This window comes from Pseudorasbora parva, chromosome 11 (genome assembly GCF_024679245.1).
Source record: "Pseudorasbora parva isolate DD20220531a chromosome 11, ASM2467924v1, whole genome shotgun sequence".
Taxonomy (NCBI): Eukaryota; Metazoa; Chordata; class Actinopteri; order Cypriniformes; family Gobionidae; genus Pseudorasbora; species Pseudorasbora parva.
The window spans coordinates 24,195,768-24,218,262 of record NC_090182.1 but is presented as its reverse complement, the minus strand read 5'-3'; the positions used below and the strand labels follow the sequence as shown (position 1 = coordinate 24,218,262).

The 22,495-nt window shown below is 38.7% G+C and overlaps 1 protein-coding gene across 2 annotated transcripts in view; it reads right to left on the bottom strand.

Moving 5' to 3' along the window:
• pdgfc (platelet derived growth factor c) overlaps nt 1-22,495 on the bottom strand; it is a 69,323-nt gene that overhangs the window by 8,255 nt on the left and 38,573 nt on the right. For both annotated transcript variants that reach the window (XM_067457465.1, XM_067457466.1), the window contains one exon: nt 8,373-8,553. In XM_067457465.1, coding sequence (XP_067313566.1) covers nt 8,373-8,553 — 181 coding nt within the window. The remainder of the gene's footprint in view (nt 1-8,372; nt 8,554-22,495) is intronic.

The window sequence follows — 22,495 nt, the reverse complement described above, 5'->3', positions numbered from 1 at the left end:
CAGTCTGCGATTCATTCCTGCAAAACTGTAACAGAAGCAGTAGAAATGTACGGGTTTCCAGACCAAGTTGCAGGGCGAAATCAAATCGCTGGCAGATCAGGCTGGGTTTACCCAGTCTAGATTCCATGGAATGTGACATCACATTTCAAAGGCCCCACCCACAAGTGTTGATGGACACTGCTGTATTAGCATAGACCCCTCCCTAAGAGTGCTCTGTACACAGTTGGCCTTGCCTAAAGGTGCACTATGCAACTTTCCGTCCACTGGAGGGCGCCTATTCTAAACAAAGGTGTAGTTTGATGATGCAAAGTTTGAGCACAGTATCTTGGGATATGTGGTCTTCACCTCACAGCCGGTAGAAAATAGGACTTGGGCAGAAATCGCGTTCATGGATGCGGTTATTAACGTTACTGTAGTGTAAAGCAGAGCAGGACAGAGTGATGTGGAGCGGAGCACGGCCACTGGAGCGATTGTTATACAAACACACGGCTCGCGAGGACTTTCATTATGACGGGACACAGTCCCCGGGTGCCTGCACTTCTGCTTTTTCCGGTCATGATTAGGTAAAACCGGTAAAGCAGCTCTGTTTTATCATATTAGATACATTTAAGTGTGTTTAAAATTATGTTATGACATTACTCTGTGCGTTCGCTCGGCGCTGCTGTGACATGTTCACACTGCTAAGAGAAAAGTGCTTCTGCAGAATAAAACCGAGGGCAACGCAGATTTGACGCGATTGACAGGCGACTCGCTCAAACGCTATGCTGAAACATCCTGGTCCTTAGTTAAAATAGCAATTTTCTCACAATTTACAAATAGTTGGAAACATCTGGGATATTGTAAGTACTCAACTGAACAAAATCTATAACACTGGCCCAGTGGTTTTTGGATATATTTTACTGCAAAAATACTACATAGTGCACCTTTAACTCTTAGCCAGAGCATTTAACCACAGCATTCATGAAAGAAATGTGTTCTTAATAAAGAGCAGTGAGTGACTTATCTTTTGTTGCTTGAATCATAACAGGAGATATAGCAATAGGTAGTGTATATTACACAGCTTTCACTAACTTTACACAGATCTAATATACACAGAATTTCTGTATTTGCTGCATAAGTAAAGAGACATAACCAACTGTTTTCATGTGAACTGTGTGCGTTTCTGACATAACCTTGCATGCATGTGACTGTTTAATCGCAATAACACATGAAAGTAAACAAGTTTAGTTTCATAGCCTACTCACGGACATGCCGACATTCAGCTGTGTGTGTGCATGCACAGTGTGTGTGTGTTTGTGTGTGTGTGTGTGTGTTCAAGCTGAAAGTGATAAGGTCCCAGTGAACCGGAAGAAGCAAGTGAGTTTTTTCAGTCCTGTGACATCCCCCCGACTGCCTCATAGACAGTAAAAGATTGCCTGCGAGCATCTCCTCCTGTCTATACAGTAATTTCTCTACTGTGCAACAGTCGCGTTGGTTATGAAGCAATCGTTAGCCTATTTTTACAAAAACAGCTTCTACGGGGTGATAGTGTAAGATACAAGGTAATGGAGCCTTTTATGCATTGTCATGTTTCTTTATAAATAAACAATGGACAAATGGAGTCTTTAAACGCCTCAGATGTAAAGTTATTCACTGTCAAAGTAACTCAAAAATGAACGGGATGCTAACAGCAGGTGATGGCTTGGTTAGCAATGGCCGCCCCTATGGGTGGAATGCTTTCAGAGAGCTAGATTACCCCCTTGGTGTTCACGAGCTGTGAAGGCTCTGACCTCTGGGGCTGGAAGAAGCAACTCATTTGCATTTAAAGGAGACACACTGAAAACAGCTCATTTTTCTCAAACCCCAAAATTGGCAGTTTCAAAATGGTATATTAAGTTATCTGTCAGGAATTTGTTTATGAAACTTCAGACACTTATATTACATCTTGTAAAAGGGGAATAATGGGTGCCCTGGTAAAATATCTGAAAAATAATGGCCTCATTTATGTTGTGCAGTATGATAACACGATGTTTTAAATGGCTTGCAGGTTGTGGGGTACTATTAGGCTGGAAGGAAAATAGCTTACCAGATGGACATGAGCGCACAGACTCATGTCTGCCAGTAGCCCATCAGAACACACATGAGAGCGGTCATTTCTGTAGAAAACCAAATAACAGTGCAGTGGTCTCACTCAAAAATGCACGTGATTCACTGTGGATATATTTTGATGAAGGCCATGCTTGGTGGCATGCCAATCATACACAGTGGTTGTAAGAAGAGGAGAAGAGAAATGAAGTGACTGGAGTCATTCCACACATCTAACTCTGAATTTTGAATAGGTATTGTGTTTGAAATGATATGCCTTTTGTAATTTAATAATCCATGTGGTTTTCCTGAACAAATGCTGCTGAGAAGCCAACAAAACCACCATCTACAATTACTTTAAAAACAAGTGGCAACTACAAAGGTTCTTATAAACAAGTGCATACTGTTCACACTGCATGTTAACCTCTCTCTTTTGAAGAGAAGCTGTTGCCAATTTAAAATGGATAAAATAAAATAAAAAACAGGCCTGAATTTAGTTTAGCCTCAGCAACCATGTCTCACTTTCGGTACCTATCAAACCTGTTACTTTGCTTGGCAAGAAACATATCTCACCTTTGTTTAAGACCTCAGCCTGCGCCCTCTAGGGTTTCATGACTGAACTAGATATTTAGTCAGTAGAAATCAGAAGGCACGTGCAAAAGGCATCTTTCAGGTTCAAGGGGGAAAACATATTAAATCCAGCTGGGAGCTAAAAGCAACAGTCCAGTTGCTGACTCCCATGATAATCACAAACTTTTCTTCTTTTCAGCTAGGTGCCATCTTAATGACCTCTTCCCCCAAAACCCTTACCAGTTCCCAAACTCTGTTTTCCACGAGAATTGCAGCTGGGGCTTATTTCCCCCCTTCTCTCGTGGAAGTGGTGAAGGGGAGTGATTGCTTGTTTAAACAAAGTGCAGAGCTGCCCCAGTGATCCTGGGTTTCCAGTAGCTGAGGTTGACCACAGAGAAACAGAATTCGGCTGTTCCAACATGGCAGCCCGTTGCCACGGTGTACAAAGCCAACAGCCAGCCGCTAATGCCACTCATTTCCCTAAATTTGGTCATAAGTGGGACTAAATGCATAACCTTAACACAGAAGATCTGAAGCACATATGACTTCGCTTTGCATCAATTGACAGCAAAGGAAATAAAAAATAAATAAAAAATCAGCGATAAACACATTCGGTACACACTATAATTACACCATTAAGTGTTTTATGAGAAGTGCACTGGATTTGTGTAGTCAGGCAAATTAACACTTCAACAATGTATGGTGTTGCTCAAATGATAACTGTATGCCACATAAACTGGATACGGTCAGAAAACTGCAGAGATCAGCATCTCCACTTTATCTGTCTGTGTAGTTAGGTTTTATTGATAGATATTTCATTCAGGTTTATAGTTTCTTAGAGAAATCTCCAGCTCTTTTCATTACACACACACACACACACACACACACACACACACACACACACACACACACACACACACACACACACACACACACACACACACACACACACACACACACACACACACACACACACACACACACACACACACACACACACACACACACACACACACACACACACACACACAAAAGGAGGCTGATTATACATCAATCCCATAGCAAACCTATAATACATTTGCACAAGCCAGATGGATAAAATATGGTATATAAAAGCAATAGCCTATGCCAGAATTTTTTTTACTTTTACATGTCAAATGATTCCCTTTCTAAAATATAAAAGCATCTATAATTGTGTACATACCCACTTATACTTTGTGTCATAGATTAAATCACTGTTCACATTTTATTATACACGCCATTAAGTGCATATCATATGCATGCGAAAAACTGCGTACCACATGCATGGCAAAACTAATTTTGGTGTATACATTCTACAGCATTGCACACTCGTATTACTTATACGCATTTTCATGAGATCGGGCTCAAATTTGCCATACAGTAGGCTGCATTATCTAGGTCAGACGGAACCGGGAACACTTCCCACAACACCTGATGTACTTGTTATATCATAAGAAGAATGACATCTGCGCTAATGCTAGTCTCGCTGTTTATCCCAAGGTTTACTGCAGTCAGCCGGATCCAGGCCGTATTCAGATCAGACGGTGGACCTGCGCCTGGACAAGACCAACGGATCCCTGAAGTGTCTGCAGAGAGCGTGTCAAATAAACTCCCACTGTAAATGCCGCATCAACAAGACATCCTCATTAAACCAGTCTCCGGCGTGACGACTCCAATCTTTCGAATAATCTTACGAATATCTTTTGATCTAATATGACTTCTGAATGTTGCCAGAATCACCATCATACACAGTTTGTTCGTCGGCCAGTGTAACTGGCACCCTGGCTGAGCCTGGTTTCTCCCAAGTTTTTTTTTCCTCCATTCTGGCCCTGAATGAGTTTTGGTTCCTTGCCACCATTGCCTTTGGCTTTTGGCTTGTTCAGTTGGGGACACTTACATTTCAAGTATATTACTGATCTATGGCAAAAAAGGCAGGTCCAAGGCACTCAGTTAAGTGAAGGATGAGGAAATAATTAAAAAGCCTTTATTTGGTATGGCTTAAATCATTTTAAAATACAAGAGCCAACATGTTTCGACCCAAATTGGTCTTCATCAGGGCAGAGCAACACAATGAATGAGAATGTTACCAATTTATATGTTACACCCCACCCATAACCTAACAAACATCCAATTAGCCTAACAAGGACTAATACAATCAATTAATCCAATGAGGCAATCAGGTGTACAGGATTGGGGATACCAACGTAATAGAAAAAAAAAAAAAAAAAAAAAAAGACAAACTCCCCTTTAGCGTAGGCTACCTGGATAACGAAGCGCGGTAGCGAATCCAGGTAGCCTACGCTAAAGGGGAGTTTGTCTTTTTTTTTTTTTTTTTTTTTTTCTATTACGTTGGTATCCCCAATCCTGTACACCTGATTGCCTCATTGGATTAATTGATTGTATTAGTCCTTGTTAGGCTAATTTGATGTTTGTTAGGTTATGGGTGGGGTGTAACATATAAATTGTTAACATTCTCATTCATTGTGTTGCTCTGCCCTGATGAAGACCAATTTGGGTCGAAACATGTTGGCTCTTGTATTTTAAAATGATTTAAGCCATACCAAATAAAGGCTTTTTAATTATTTCCTCATCCTTCACTTAACTGAGTGCCTTGGACCTGCCTTTTTTGCCATTCGTCTTTTCCCTTTCCCAAGAGCACCGATTACAGACTATTTAAACTCCACCAGAGCGCCGGGTTGAATCTGTTACAGTATATTACTGATCTGCCCGCATTGACACTATGGTATTTGAAATTAGCTGGATAACATCACTGTTTTCTCCAGATCTGCTGTACAGCCGAATCAAATTCTGTTGCATTATTTTCCTATTAACACTGTGAAGCTGCTTTGAAACAATTGGCATTGTAAAAAGAGCTATATAAATACACTCAAAAAAATGATTCAGGCCCTTCATAGATATGACGCATTTAAATTCTGTCTACTTTACTTACACATTTCTAGTTTTGGCTCAACTTAATTTAAATGTGTTCAATCAACCATATATATTTAAAACTGAAGTTTACTTAATTAACTAGTGTTAAAACTACATTAAATATTTGTGCTGACATAGTTAACTGGGTAGTTCCCAGCATGCTTTGCAAGGGACTGCGTTAGGAGAGTAAATTTAGGGATTAAAGTGTTATTTTAGTGTTTTTCAGTAAAGGGAAAGATGTTGTAGTTTATGTTCGTGTTTAATGTTTAGTTATGTTGGACATTGAGGAGTTTCTGTAATTTTGTGGTTACCATTATGCAGAAGAGTGTGTAAGCTGTGGGCACTGATACACAAATATAGTGGATGGAATTTCTGCTCTCAATTAAATTTGAGTTCTTCCAATGAGTTATTTTTGCTTTTTATTTCTAAAAATATGCTTGTTATTTAAAAGTTTTAAGTTATAAATTGATAAATGTGTTCACCTTACATAATAAGCTTTTATAAATTTAACATAACATTAATTAAACTACATATATAAATATTATGTAACAGTGACAAATTCAAATGGTTTGTATTTACTCAAAGACATTTTGTCAGCTTAACTTGATTTTGTTTGTTCATATAACTCAATTGTTATTTTTTTAAAATTGCTCAATATAGTTATGTGCAACCACTTTTTTTTTTTTTTTGAGTGTAAAGATGACTTGACTACAGCCAGAGCTTTTTCTTCAGGGGCAATTTTTCCAGAGCTGTATATGCTAATATAAATTGTCATGTCAAATAGCAACAGTTAGGCCTGTCAAACAAAGTTTCATTAAAGTAAAAATTACATGTTTTCGGTTTTTGGAAGACGTTCTGCCACACACTTTCTGAAATTATGAGAAAACAATATTTCGAACACTTTGATGCACACGGGCACACAATGCTCAAAACGCAACTACCATCCACAAGCCTCCTGAATACAAATGTTTGGTGAGCAAGAAAACAAAAATGTGCACTGTGAGTCAGGGCTGGAGGAGTCAGTGTTGGAATTGTAGGTTCCAGCCTGACATCCTCCTCCACAAACACTATAAATAGAGCTCGATTCAGCCGCACCTCTGATGCGAGCTCTGTGTCCAGAAAGCAGCCATAACACACCACCTCCTCTGAAATAATAGAGCACTGCTCAAAGAAAAACACACCACCTAGTTGCTCAGCGTCTGAGAGGGTATAGATGATGCATAGAGTTTTCAAAACCACAACAACTCCGTCATGCGAGGAGGAAATAAAACAAATGTAGCACAAAACTAAACAATTCTATTTATAAATCAATTTGGTGAGGACATACTGAGCTGACAGAAATCTTGTTTCTTCACGTCATATTGCATAAATAAAATTGGGTACTAATAACGCGTGAATTGATTGATGAATTTCATTTACACTGCCATTCAAATGGGGTCTCTTATCAGTATCTTGTGCCCAACCAAGGGTGTATTTATTTGATTAGAAAATACAGTAAAATAGTAATATTTTGAATTTAGAAGATAACAATAGTTTCTGTTTTAATATATTTTCAGACACTCCAGTCTTCAGTGTAACATGATCCTTAAAAAAGAATATGATGATTTGCTGCTTAAGAAACATTTCTTATTATTATCAATACTAAAAACGAAATGTGTCCTTGCTGAAAACATTCTTACAGACCCCAAAACTTTTGAACAGTAGTGTATATATTTGTGACTGGATATTAAAATATGTTATCGCAAGTAAAGAAAGATGTGCAGTTTTTGTTTGTCGGCAGGTTTGGTAAGAGCACAGCCGGTTCCATCATCGTTCGGCTCTCAGTTCAACAGAAAAGCAGGTCAGTTCTGAAAAACACTTTCAGATCGGCATCAGCAATTTCAATGAAAAAGCACCAGGCGTTCAGAAGGATATGCCATATGGAAGTGCCATATGCCATTTTCTTTGCCTTTTAAATCATCCACAGCCGCATTTGTCCCGTCTAATTTTGGTGGCCTATCTTACCACAATCAACACTACAATGATTATGTTTAAGCAGAATAGATGCAGCTGTTATCTACCAGAAGGAGATAAAGCACACCTTTGTTCATTGGAATACAATGAGAGCAAATTTCACGCAATGTAGCAAAGCGTTCAGACACGCTCTGAAGGCTCAGTAAACAAATGCAAGGGAAAGTGGAGTCATAAAACTTTGACAGGCATCACACATCAAAGGCAAGCATGTCTATTAAATCATTTCAGGGGAATAATCCTTTTCAAATGTGCCGTGTGACGCCTGTCAGAGTGTAAATTAAAGAGAGAAATCTGAACCATGGCCAAGGTGGAAAACACCGTAGCACGCCCCGCTGTGGTTTTCACCACCACATAAAGTGAAACATTGAGGAGAAGGTCTCTGAGGTAGGAATATGATTAGAACTTGAAATTTCCAACTTAGTAAGTGCCATTTAAGGTTGCCAGGTCATTTCAGAGGAAGGGGATGGTGATTAGAGCAACAGATGCATCATAAAATATGAAATGGAAGTATGGTTTTAGCTTTTAAGATCCTTTTCTTTTTTGGCCACAGTTTTTTCAAGTACATCTCTCTTGAATGTTTTTATATTCAACAAAGCTCACTGTATTTCTCTTAAACAGCTAATTATCTTTCGCACACTGCATATTCAAGATAATTTAGCACAGGGCCATTAGGGATTAACAAAAGGTTTTCAACAAAAACGCAGCCGGCCCTCTCAATAAATGTTGCATAAGCATTACACAAGGAAAAACATGGTGTGTGAGTCATTTCTTACCTGCTGAAGCAAACTGTAACGTATGCAGAATCCTGGGTCTGAGGGAAAGTATTCATCAGAGACGAAGCGGATCAGGATCTGGTTCCCCTTGGATACCTGTGGGCCTGGAACCATCTGTGAGCCACACCAACGACCCAACACTATCCCTCCAACAGGCTCCTCCACCTCCACATAATCATACCTACAACAGCAAACACACTGTTTTAGTACAGAGATTCAATTAATCACTAGCACTCAGGCCCTGTTTGCACCTGGTATTAACATCCATCTGGGTTAGGGTTGCCAGCTTCAGTCTGTCAAAATAAGGGACACCCATTCACAACACCCAGAATGCTTCTCTGCAAACTTTGCAGTTTGTCTTAGGCTAATCATGAGTTACTGGACAGACCTATTGATACCTCATTTCTATTCAGCCCTATATCTGGAGTTCATCTTGTGCTTAAACTTTCGATGCAAGTTCGACATCCAGTAAAAAAAAGAAAAAGCAAATTTAAAGTGCTTCTCAGTATCTGCAACAAAGCAACAAAGCCACTAAAATCCTTGTGTTTATTGAACTATGGGTGTACCCAAGAAAAATTAGCTACAAATTGTGTCCCGTATTGATTTTTATACGGGACTCATAACTTTGCCCGTAAATACGGGACGATTACGTATTTCACGGGACGGGGGCAACGCGAATCTGGGTGGCTGGGTAGGAGAAATCAGCACTTGTGGCAAATTATGATCAAACTTCAAGAGAAGGGTCTCTGATTTTGTGACAATTAACAACAATAAAACATGAATTGTGTGTCCTTTGGGTACATGTCATTGGATGTTGATAAATGTGGATGTCGGATGTTAATAGGAAGGCACAAAGACGTGCAAATTCAATGTAAGCCTCACTTCCTGTCTTCTGAGATACCTCATTTGAACAATTTTAAAGACAGCAGAGAAGCATTCTTCGCTACTTTTGATATCCCACAGTCCTGTGTTTTCAATTCTGTGAAAATTGAGCTAAAAATAAAGATGGCGTCTGAAAGTGCAGTTGGTGGTCAGTTTATGGGTAAATGCATTTTTGATCAACGTTGTTGACTTCTATCATTTCTATTGCAAAATTACTTTTGTAGTAATCAAATATTTGCTTAGTTACCACTAAACTTGCTTTCTTTTGCTGTGGATAAATAAACCAGACTGTTCTTGTGAGGTATATTAATGCACAAATGGTGCCTACAAATTGCCTGATAAGGCAGCAAGGCAACAAATCAGCTGACTAAATTTTCAGACGCAGCCCTGGGCTGTTTCTCAATATGCTTTTTTGTCTGTACTTGTGTTCTTGTGGGGCTGTGAAACGTCATGAGTCGCTGCCCAAGTACAGTTCCAATTCAAAATTCAAGCCAAATACAATTTAAATCCCTGGAGGTGTTCTTGCTTCACCCCTTTTATCGAGGTGTGGCTTATGCAGACTTGAGACAGACAGGTATCCCAAAATACATCTTGCACCAACCAGCAAGTGTAATAAGAAAACCCACATAATTAATAAAAAATACTACTGTTATTGTGTCCCAAAAAGTATATTCAGGATCGATCACACCTCTTTGCATATACAGCTTTTGTAAAGAGTGTCTTAGAAAATTTAAATCAATGTATTTTATTATGTGAATTATCTGGCTAAATTAATCTCCCATCAGTTTGAAGCAAAACCTCTAGGCTTGTCTTGTGGCTGCATATCTATTGTGGTTTTCATGCCTTAATTTGAAAACTTATTTTATTTTTATTTTTCTTCAAAACCTACGCATAAACATTATTCTAGCAAAAATACAAACATGTTGCTGACATATTATAGTAGCACAGGTCATGCTGAATACAGTGTAATTACACTTTTGCCATTAATGTGTTTATAAGCAACTGAAAAAGCACAAATGTCAGAGCATGTCAAAACTTCTAAAGGGCCCCAAAGCAGCTCAGACTCCTGAGGGTTAAACACGAGATCAAACTCATCTTGTGAAGATCTAACAGGCAAACTTTGGTCTTATGAATCTATAATTTGTTCCCTAGGCAAATCATTTTGGCTGAGGGCAAAGTGAAATTTCATAACTTTATATATTTAGGCTATAACTTAAACATTTATATTTTCATAACTTTATATATTAAAGGTTATTATATTTATGTAGCCTACTAGAGCACTGACTTTGTATGTTTCCTTCATTTCTTATTATACAGCTTTTTATATCTTTGATTTATACTTATAAAATGGCTATTATCGATTATTAAAACAATTTAACAAATGTAACATTTAACATTTTTAACAAAAAGAGACTTGTGTTATGTAATGCTATTATAGTGAAGGTAATCATAGTACACATGCACATATTGCCTAAACCACATTTTGTTATAAGTACACGTGCAATGAAGATAATCAGTGTATTCGATTGCCTGTTTTATTATTTTTTTAATAATAAAATTTTGTTTTATTATTGCCTAAAATACATACAAAACGAACTGAGTGGAGTCATCATGAATGCTGCTTTTCCATTTGAAAATTATCAGACTTGCGTCCTCCCTTCCTCAGGAGTTTGTTCTCCCGAGTCAAACTTGGCAAGGATGCAAGTCTAAAGTTTGAGTAGTTGGTATTGAGAAACACTCCTAGTGTAACACCACTCTTGCCAGTAGCATGTGATGATGTGCACCTGATGCTAATTGTGCCTCATCGCCACGGTCATAAATCCAGCATCATGTCCTTCCTGTTGGCCATCAGACAGCTTCTGTCACATGCCTGAATGAGGGGGAACAGCTAGTGAGAGATGAGGGAAGGCTAACGGCTATGATGCATTTACGTGTTAGTCTAATTCTTTGAAGGCCTACACTGGGAACTATGGCAATGAAGCCATTACACAGACATTCAAACAAAGGCAGCGAAGAAAGATGGGAAAAGTAGAGAGGGGGGAAAAACTGAAAAACAGAGGAGGATATGGAGTGAACATTTTAGCTAAACGCTTGAGAGAAAGTGAAGAGTGAATAAGATTAAAGGAGGGCTAAGGACATGTAAGCTTATAAATTATATTTATCTGTATTCGATCTCAAGCTAATATGCTAACGCATTAGGCTTTACATAAGCTACAATAGCTGTGACCTAGAAATCCATTCTCACAAGCATTCAATGAACTGAATAAGCTATAAAATAAAGCATGGCTAAGTGTATTATCTCAATCACCCTGATGGAATTTCAGTCCACAGAGAACATGAGAGCTAAATCTATCTGTTTTTATGATTTTCTACATATTGGATTCTGGGATTACTCAGCCATCCAAAAAATTGCAAAAAACGCAACTGAAGGTTTGTTTTGCATGTACTTCAGAAAAAAAACAAAAAACAAAACAAAACAAAAAAACACCTAATCAAATGATAAAATTAAATTTACTCCTTAACCGACACAGATTTAACTGATTATACAGTAACTTTTTATTATATGCAAGTACTTTACCACTATACAAAAGTAACCATACATCAAATTAACATACAGACACACAGGGGGAAACCTGTATAAGAATGAACAGCACCTGCTGAAGTAATAGCATCATTTATTTAAACTGTGTATAAACTGTTTTAGCACTTGGTTCACTAAAGGAATTATGGTAATGATGTTCACAAAAGCATTGTTTTCCCAAAATGACTGCAATTCACAGAGGGCAAAATTACAAATTGGACAAGGCTACATATTCACAGACAGGCACATGCAAGTGAGTGTATAGTTCTAAAAAATCTGCATCGGGTACAAGCTCTAGCTCTTGAGTGTGTAAAAGATATTTATAACATTACAAAATACTTCAGTTTCAAATGCTGACTAGACTAAAATAACAGCTGCATTTTAAATTAAAATTCACAATGTGTCTTGTGTCTATTTACGTTTGTATGTCTACAGTTACAAATAGTGGGCGACATGCATTTAAACAGGTAAATATAGAAGAAACATGGCAAACTCACTTCAATGTGTGACACTTCCTGCTTCCAGCAGGTGGCACTTTGACTAACTGAATATTGCTGTATAGATGTCTTCAGGTTAGAACTATTATCAAACGGATGACGTTTGGGGCAGATCGGATATAATATGTCCGAGTTACAACAACTTCCTGTTTCATGGCAAAACATCCAACACCCTCCAGGGAAAACTCTTCGAAATTTAACATTGCAAAGGCCTTTAGATTAGACTGTGCAAATATGTTGATCATCTGATTAAATCTCAAGGAGTTTGTAAAACTATATCGTCTGGAAATGGCAACATTTGCAAAAAAATTCTAAATTCTAAATATCTGTTGGCTTTTCAGATTTCGTACAAGGAGACTTTTTTTGTAGGTACTGGGCTGTTACATGTGTCTACTAAATTACATACCTGTATGTGAAATGTAGCGGGATAAACACTTGGTTGAAATGTAGGTGACTCTATCGAGCCATTTCGGCATGTTTAATTCTGAAACTCAAATGTCTTTGTAAGGCCACCACGGACACACCCTTTAGGGAAAACTCAAGATCTTCACAATTTAAACCCGGTTTTGCACCCAGGGTCTTTTTTGTATTGGGCTGTTACATGTGTGTACCAAATAATTTCATACTTGTATGTGAAACGTACCTTAAACTGCACTTAATTTACATTTTGTAGGTGGCGCTATCGATTTATTTCCCCACACCCAGTTCTGAAAGCCATATCAAACAATTTATCATCACTTATGACGCAGGTGCAAAGTTTCATGAGTTTGAGCATGTTTAGGCCCTCAATTGTGATTAATTTGAGAGAATAATAATAATTGGCTGAGCAATTACAATAGGGTCCTCACACCATCGGTGCTCGGGTCCTAAATGTACACACGCCAACTTCCTCAATTACAGACTCTAGAGTTTGCTCATGGCACCACATTTGCACGCTCGCTAGGCAGGTTAATTGACACAGATCTTTCTCTGTGGGGCTCATTTTCATAGGCCGAGCCCCTCTCCTTTCTGGTTAAAACCATTAACAACACAAGAGGTAAGTAAGCAGGTAATGTACATTGATATATAAACATATATCAATAAAATATAAATAGAAACCAAAATGCAGGCAAAATAACCAACACAAAGTAAACATCAAAATAATACCAAATTTCATTTTCCCCCTGTAGTAAACCAGACAAATGGACTTCCGCCCACGTCACACCGACACGCCCACCCACATTGGACCTGGCACCAATTATCCAGACCGCTTGTTGGCGCTCGTGTTCGACCGGCCGATGGAGGAGACGCAACTTGAATACCAACAACACAGACATGGACAAGCACCATGGCAGGTAGGTATAAACACAACAACCGGACAAAACATCAACATGAAAAGACAAAGCTAATGTGTATGCATGTTAGGTGCAGTGTGAATACGGTTGGGGATATATATGTATGCGTGTATTGTCAGCAGGAACGGAGGATGAGGTAAGCAGGGGATGACTGTGTGTGTGTTTGTTGCACAGACAGACTAACGGGCATAGGGACAGGTCCCTCTGTCACAATAATCCTCTTTAAATACAAAGAAAACCTGAATGCCATCAATTAATCTATACTCGCACACCTGGCTTACTACTAGATTACGTGTTTTTGCACTAAAGTAACACAATCCTAAAGTGGTGTAACTTAAGTGAATTCATATTATGAATTCACCTTATGTCTTTCATGGCCCTCTTTTGGCCTCTAAATTACAGTCTTTTGATACAACTTGGCCTGAATAGTAGCTTGAGCATTTAAAAAAAAAATAAAGAACAGAAAAACAGCAGCATTAAGATTGTGTTATTCCTGCCTGCATGGCCTCAACGCTCCTGCAGTGTTCAATAAAGGCTGGTTTCAGTCGCCGCAGCCAAAGCCTGGTAGTAATAATTTGATTGGACAGGAATACTTTCACTATTCTCCCTGTGCCAGCACAACCGTTTGGCTTTCTGAAGTCATTGTTTACTCTCTGACACTAAGGCTTTAAACCACATTGAATAAAAACAACACAGGTTGTCACGCATTGCACTAAAAAAGAAAACAAAGAAAATAAAAGGCACATGCTGGTTAAACGGGCATTGGACACCTGAATTTCTGGACACATTCAGGTATGATTTTCACTAAGCCACAACACAGAGCAAAATATCTGAGTGCGGAATCTGATAGCAGGTGAAGTGAATAACACAGATTATCTCTTTATCAGGGCACCTGTTAGCTGGTGTGATATATTAGGCAGCAAGTGAACATTTTGTCCTCAAAGTTGGTGTGTTAGAAGCAGGAAAAATGGGCAAGCGTAAGGATTTGAGTGAGTTTAACAAGGGTCAAACTGAAGCAACCAAGGAAGGAACAGTGGTGAACCGACAACAGGGTCATGGGCGGACAAGGCTCACTGATGCACATGTGGAGTGAAGACTGGCCTGTGTGGTGAGATCAAACAGACAAGCTACGGTAGCTCAAATTGCTCAAGAATTTAATACTGGTTCTTATGGGAAGGTGTCAGAGTACACAGTGCATTGCAGTTTGTCTTGTATGGGGCTGCATAGCCGCAGACCAGTCAAGGTGCCCATGCTGACCCCTGTCCACCGTCGAAAGTGGCAACAGTGGGCATGTGAGCAATCAGAACTGGACCATGGAGAAATGGAAGAAGGTGGGCTGGAGGATGGTCATAATGTTATCCCTGATTGGTGTGTATAATAATGTTAAAAAAAAACAACATCACATAAACAGGTGTCAATACATCACACATTAGAAACAGAATATGACATACTATCGATGTTAATCCTCTCTACATTTCGTTTCTACCTCAGAAGACCATTAAGCGGAGGGGTTTGCCTTATTCCCAGTAACACTTTATAGGCAGATGGCTCATCAATAATGTAATGCGAGTTGACTATTACCAGGTTTACATGCATACATTCCCTCCAAAGAAGCTCAAGTAGGACAGAAGCATGAAAGAACAGCAGATATATTTTAGAAAATATGGCACAGCATCAGAAAACAAGCACTGGGTGTTTTGATATGGTATAAGATCACTTTCAAAAAGATGTATGCACAACTGTAAGCATTCGTAATCGTATTTTTAAACATTTGTGCGTAAATTAACTCAGGCAAAATGACGTTTTCATACACGCGAGTTGATAGAATTACATTTGTGTTTCATGCGAGTGTGGCTCTAGAAGCGATGACTATAAACCTTTTCGAGTACAACTCTGAAAGTACTTCGGCTCGGCGCAGTAAAAAGTCCTGGCTGAAACATGCTCCCTCACATCTCCCCCCTCCCCCCAATTGACAGAAATGAGAGAGGGAGGGGGAGATGTGAGGGAGGATGTTTCAGCCGGGACTTTTTACTGCGCTGAGCCGAAATACTTTCAGAAGTGCTATTCCGCCATATAGTTCTCCTTTTTAATCCGCTTAAAATAAAACGTGGTGATCGTTCAACTATTCGTGTAACTATTTAAATAGGGAAAACGTTGAGGTGTTTTGTCGCTTCTAACTTGATCTCTGTTTGGTACCATAGTGAATGAACTGGGCTTAGTGGGCTAAGCTAAATGCTATCAGATCATTACAGTGCGCCAAAGCAATTAAGTGCACGCACTCGGCTTAGTTAAGGGAATAACAGTTTAATATAAAAAAGTGGTGAAGTATCCCTTTAACAACTGAGCCAGATATATGAGTTAACGTCAACCAGCAAGTCATTGTAATGCTAATGAGCATAATTATTAAAATAGCGTTTCATTAACTTATTGATAAGTAATGCTACATTTTGTCATTCAATGACATTATTCATACACTTTATTAGCCAGGCAGTCAGTTACTGGAGACCATCTGCAGTGACATCATTTCAACTGTTTTTTTTTACTCACACCCACAAACTTGAATTTGTGTTCATAGTGAAGAATTTTAGTCGTAGAAAGAGTTGTACTCAAATTAATCGAAAAATAAAATAAAAATGGAAAGTAATTTTACAGGACTAAATTACAAAAAAATAATGCTAATATATTACAGTGATGGCAAAGCTAAATTTTCAGTATCACATGATCCTATCACATCCGATTTGATCCTCAAGAAACATTTGTGACCTGTCACGGAAACCAGAGACACAAGTCGGCAGCTCTACTTTCAAGCAAAATGAGAAAGAAGCATTTTTTGTCAAAATGGGTGATTTTCGCTTTTTTGCAGAATCTGTTGAAATCACGAAGCCTCTCCATGTTTGAGATGGCAGTATTGGTATATTTAAAAGCGTTCATCATAGGTTGAAATTGGCTTGTTTTTCAGAGATTCTAGCTTGCAGTAGGGGCATGTCATTGTCTGTGTGTATTTGCATACTGGATAAGCCGGCTTGTTATTGCCCCACCCTCCAAGGCAAGCGTGGCTTACTTATGCGAAGATGAAAGCGGCATAATAAGACTGAATAATATCCCTAATCTACAACTGAGTGAAGATGAAGAAGAGGAAGAATATTAGGGATGCACTGAAATAAAAATTCTTGGCCGAAACCTAAAACCAAAAAAGAGAAACCAAGGCCGAAAACCGAAACACTGAAAGAAATTATGCCAATTATTAGTAATTTTAACCAATAGTAACCATTGCATTTATGGCTCTGACTGTGTAACTTTACTAAATATCAAGGCATTGCAATTGCATAAATTAATATTAAGGTTTCAAAATAATAAATTACAAATTATGCATACATTTATTCAGCACATTGCAACAATGCACAGAATAAAATAAAATTCAAACTAAAATGTTTAACTTGACCTCACTCGTGTACATTAAATAATAATGTACAGGCCTATAAACAAGTAAACAAATGTAAAATAACAGCATATTTAACCATTTAAATTAAAGATGAATCCTTTTTAAACTTCCAAAAGCTAATCAATCAAGAGCAGTGAGTGATGTCCTTATCTTTTGTTAGACATTAAACAGAGCAGTAAAGGCTACTGCCCCTTTAAGACCTAATGCAGGGATATGAGTCATCTCGACTGTATACAGTTCACTTAAGCCATATTCAGACTATGTCTGCTAGGATACTCATCAAGATGGACATGTTGACATACTTCTTGTGTGAGTTTGTCCGTTTAAGCGCAAGACTTGAAAGAGAACTCAATATTTTTGCGTTGCGAGACGCGTCCGCACTCTCGGATGATTGCACAGAGATAAATCTTCTAAGCACGTGCAAGTCCTCATTCGCATCTCATGGCTCTACACGCGTGTGATGACGGTGAAAAGAACTGGTCATATTCGGACATACGGCAGCACTCGCATGCATTGATCAAAGTTTACAAAGAAAGACCTTTTTGCCCGTTTTTCTTTTATTATCGCTGTTGTTGTAGTGTAACACTGAGGAGCCAGCACATGGACAGAAACATAAACAAAGCATTATTTTCAAGTTTCAACCCATATTAAAGATGTGTCATCAGATGTGAGATGAGCCACATACGTCCACACCGCAGATGTTGCTTTAGACAAGCACGTGCGGGTCGCGGTTTATGTTTACGTCATCACAACATTTCGGCCTTTTTGTTTCGGGGATAAAAGTATTTCGGTCGAAAATTCGGTGCATCCCTAAACAATATATCGGACTGGCGTCAGACGAGTTGGACCGTAAGATATCAGAGGCTATATCGATAGTAACATTTGATGGGGACAAAGACAGAAAAATGGGGAAAATCTGTAACTTTCACTACCCGAGGAGAAAAGAGAACTCTCTGCATGGGAGACAGTCCTGTAGCCAGAAACTTTCTCCAGACATTCTGCAGAACAAACAGAACATACATCTTTAGCGCGGAAAAAGAGTGGAAAGACATGCGAAACGTTGGACATTATTGGCCTGAATCCACTTAAATTGGTTAGGACTGCTCTCTCAGTAGCCGCGTTTCCATTACAAATTTTCAACAAAACCTTTGTGATATTTAGGCTACTAAATATCGATTAAAAAAATCTATTGCGAAATGACTGCGTTTCCATTAACCGCTGTTATACGTCTAAAATACAAGTAGACAGTTTATAGTTCATAATTATGTCTTGCACATATCTGCATGGCTAAGAGTAAGTTATATCCACTGACAAAGGACAATGTCCACCAGAATGCCAACGACTTCGTCGGCCATGGGTTAAACAAAAAACATATAGGCTATTTAATAGGCTTTGTGTAAATATAAGCCTATTATATATTTTTTCTTGCATATGTTGATTATTTAAAAAAGCAGTATAAGATAGGTTATACATATGGATGCACATATGTCTGGAAACATGGAGTGGGGTCAGGCATTGAGTATTGTTTTGAATAAAAGTCTTTATTTAAAGTGACTTTCATTTAGTTTTTCAATTAGCACGGATTTCTAGCATTTACTTGGTCTTCTTAGGTAGTCTAATATCTATCGTTTCAAAGGCAGCCAAAATCAGAATTTGAAAGTGAATTCAAATTCTGAATAAAGCTCTCTCTAGTCTCTACGGGCCTGACGTGCGATGCCATGCTGAGTGACATATCACAGTCTCACGCAAAGAAAAATATTGCAAGTTAGCCTACTACATAATACAATTTGAACAAGTAGATAATACAGTTAACACACAGAATGTGGAACCGGACAGCCAAAGAAGAAAAAAACTCATCCTGTATGATTTATAAGCCTTTTGAAAAGTGGGGACCACTGGCTGATTCCCACAATGTAGGTGATCTCAGGTTTTTCTATCCTTATGGGGACATTTGGTCCCCACAATGTAATATAAACAAGGACACACACACACATACATATACAAAAATGTGTGTATGTATGTATATCCTCCACTAAACTATGCATGCTCATGTTTTCACTATGAATTAAACTTAAGAAATTTTTATATTAAGTGTGCCTTATTTTATTTTTTAGCTATTTTAGATAAACCTGTATATAAATATAATTAGTAATTTCAGAAAATAAATTTTAAAAACGCCATATATCTGATGATCACAATTCAAATTCCTAATTGTTGCGATGACTGACACTAACCTCTTAAATGTCCTTTCAACACTTTTCAGCTTTTCATCAAAGACAAAACTAACATTGTAAAATATACGTAAAGTAGTACAGAAAATCTGGCCCAGTTTTCTTATCGGTCTGAACAAACACACAGGATGATGAGAGCTGTCTGTAGTGGCCTGTCGGCTCTGGGCTGGGCTTTGCTGGAGGCAGCATGATAGGATTCAGCATGCAGCTTTATTACAGTTTATTCCAGCCCAGTGCTTTGATTCGATCCAAACAGAAGGGAATTTTTTCTTCATTAACTGGCATAAGAACATCATACCAATGTGTATTAATGCCTTTAAAATATTTATAGCAACCATATATTGAAACGCAATAAAGGAGGACAGCATGGATGTTGTGCTAAGGGGTAAGTTGCATGTTGTGTGTGAATGCGAGAGGGAAAAAGTGCCGTTGGTGACTTTATATTAAAGTAATGAGAGTGCATGTATCATCCCTCAATAATGCCTTTAATAATGCATTACTGTTGCAATCATACAAACCAAGTCACTGCATGCCTGCTAAGGGGGTATATAAAACATATACATGACACTAACACGTACACAAACTCTTTCCAGGTCAAATACACACTGACTTACGGCAAAAATGGAACTCCAACCCTATACATTCCTCAAGGTCAGCGCTACTGATTTAAATAAAGTGGACAAGCATGCACAGATTCATAGCATCAATGTGGGCAAAGGGTACTGTTATGTTAACCTATCAGCATGATATGCTATGAGCAGGGAATAAAGCATAATTATAGATTAAGTCAATATGGAGGAAAAAAAAAAACCATACCATTGGATGCTGATCACTATTTTGCTTTTCTGCTAACATCACTTAGGCCAGACATGAAATTGGACAATTTTAACCAATAAGCGAAAAACAATAGAGATACAAGTGTATTAAAAAAAAATGTCTCATTAGGGAAGAAAAATGGGTTTGGAATGGTATTTTGTTGAATTTACATAAGACTAAGATCAATGAGACTTTTAAAAAGAGGACTAAGAGGTCCATTAACCAAAATGGTGTTAATGTACCGTTAACATGAAGCCAACAGGAGGTGACAAGACTCCAGAGTTCCCAAAGCTGGATTAAACACAATCATTTTGTGTGGGTATATTATGGTTTTATTTTTACCAGCTGAGAACTCAGAGCTCATAAAATGTTCAAAACAGCACCAGGATTTCCTCTTTTGTAAACGAAGATCTGCTGCAAAGAGACAACAGTTTCGTCGTCAGTACTGACTAATGGGCAACACGGGTCCTTTGATGAGAAGAACCAGGTATGCTTACATTATGTCCTTTCAAATCAAATATTAAATTACATCTTGTAATATCACGTCCTGTTTTTGGTTAATTTAGATGTCTTTGGTCCGTGTTACGTTCACATATCAATCGAACCGCTCAGAGTTAATTTGGAAGCAGACTCAGACCCATCTTTTTAGCAGTCCCAGTACACTTGTTTGGTGCACAACAGGGTTCAGATGACAGGACTCTAATGGAGAATAGCTCCAGCATGACCGGGGTCTGAAGCATGTGTCGAAACACGACTATAACATTGCCGGCAACACCCTACAACATCACTACTGGAGCATAAAGGGCACCTTCACTCACCTGCGACTGGCAGGATATATATTTTTATCTGTGGCTGTATTCCCTTTAGGGTATTCTTTGAGCTAAGCTGCCCAACGTAGCCTAGGGAAAAGTCTCGACGACCACCAGTGCATACCCCTAGGAAGGGGAATGATTACTCTGGATCAGTTAAATTAAAGTCATTGACTTTTTTTAGCACTCCTTCAGCATGCCAGATTGGGCATTTGTTCCCCATTAGTGTCCTAGGACACAGTGCGAGTTCCCATTCATCTAATTGATTATTGACAACAAATAAAACTGATTTAACTCAAGTACAAGAGCACTATGACAAATCATTTCACATGAAGCTTGCAGGCATGAGGAACCTTTCACAGTTTATCTCCACAAGTCAAGAGGACAGAATATGCTAGAAAGACTTTCTTTTTATCATCAATAACTGGCAGAGGTCTACAAGCATTTTTTCCACATGAAACCACCAGCTATGGGAAGGTCATCATCTAGATTCTGGGAAGTAAAAATGCACAGATGTGCACGCCTGCAATCGAAAGCACCATGCAGCAAAACAGAGGCATGGACAGAGGCCTGGAAGGAAGAAAGGAAGGAAAGCTAGCCTATAATTGAAAGGGTCTTAAATGTGGATTGGCTGGATGAGCTGTGTGTGACCTACACTGTGTGTATGTGTACGTCTGGGTTTGTATGCGCCTCCAGAATCTCAAACAGATGCTGTGGAGTTACATAGGAGACTTGGAACTAAATATGCACAAAGCAGAAAGGGCTGTTCCTTATGTCACTGTATCAGTCATGGAGAAAATAAATATATAACAGAACATAATCACTCTAGGGGTGGGCTTTTCATTATTCATCAGCCTTCTTGCAGCACAGCCAATCTCCCAAATGGCCTCCTTTCGACTCTAAATCTTAAAAAATGGACGTGGTCACAACAAGCACATACATCTCCACTGTAATCTCCCCCCACCCCCCTCCCTTCCCACATACACTTATACTGCTTCATTGTATATGGGTGCTTTATCTTGCATCTGACCCTGTCAAGAGAGTGCAATGGATGCCTGATGCTGCTTGTTTAGTAGTGCTTATTTGTCGCATAACACTAAGCAAACATTCGAGCGCCTCAAAGGAAACACTTGGGAATTTTTTAAGCTCTCAAATCTTCTAAATCACCTCCTCTCCACAGTTTTGTTCCAGCCTTGATGTTATATTGAAACCAAGCCTGTTTAAATCAACTGTCAGCTTTGGCTTGTAGATGGTCAGATCCCTGAAGAACCATTTAAAAAAGGCAGGTACCACAGAACGATGGCCTTTTGATTGACATATGCACATTTAAGTGTAAACTCATTGATTTACTCATCTGCCACAGTAATGATTTTAGTTATTTTGATGCATCTTATAGAGACAGAGCGTATTTAGGCCACGCCTACACCAGGGGGGAAACAATCCAATGCTCTCCTTTGACTTTGAATTGCGTGAAGCGGTCGCCTCGTCTTTTCTTATTTATAACAAGAAACAGAACAATGTTTAAAAGCTG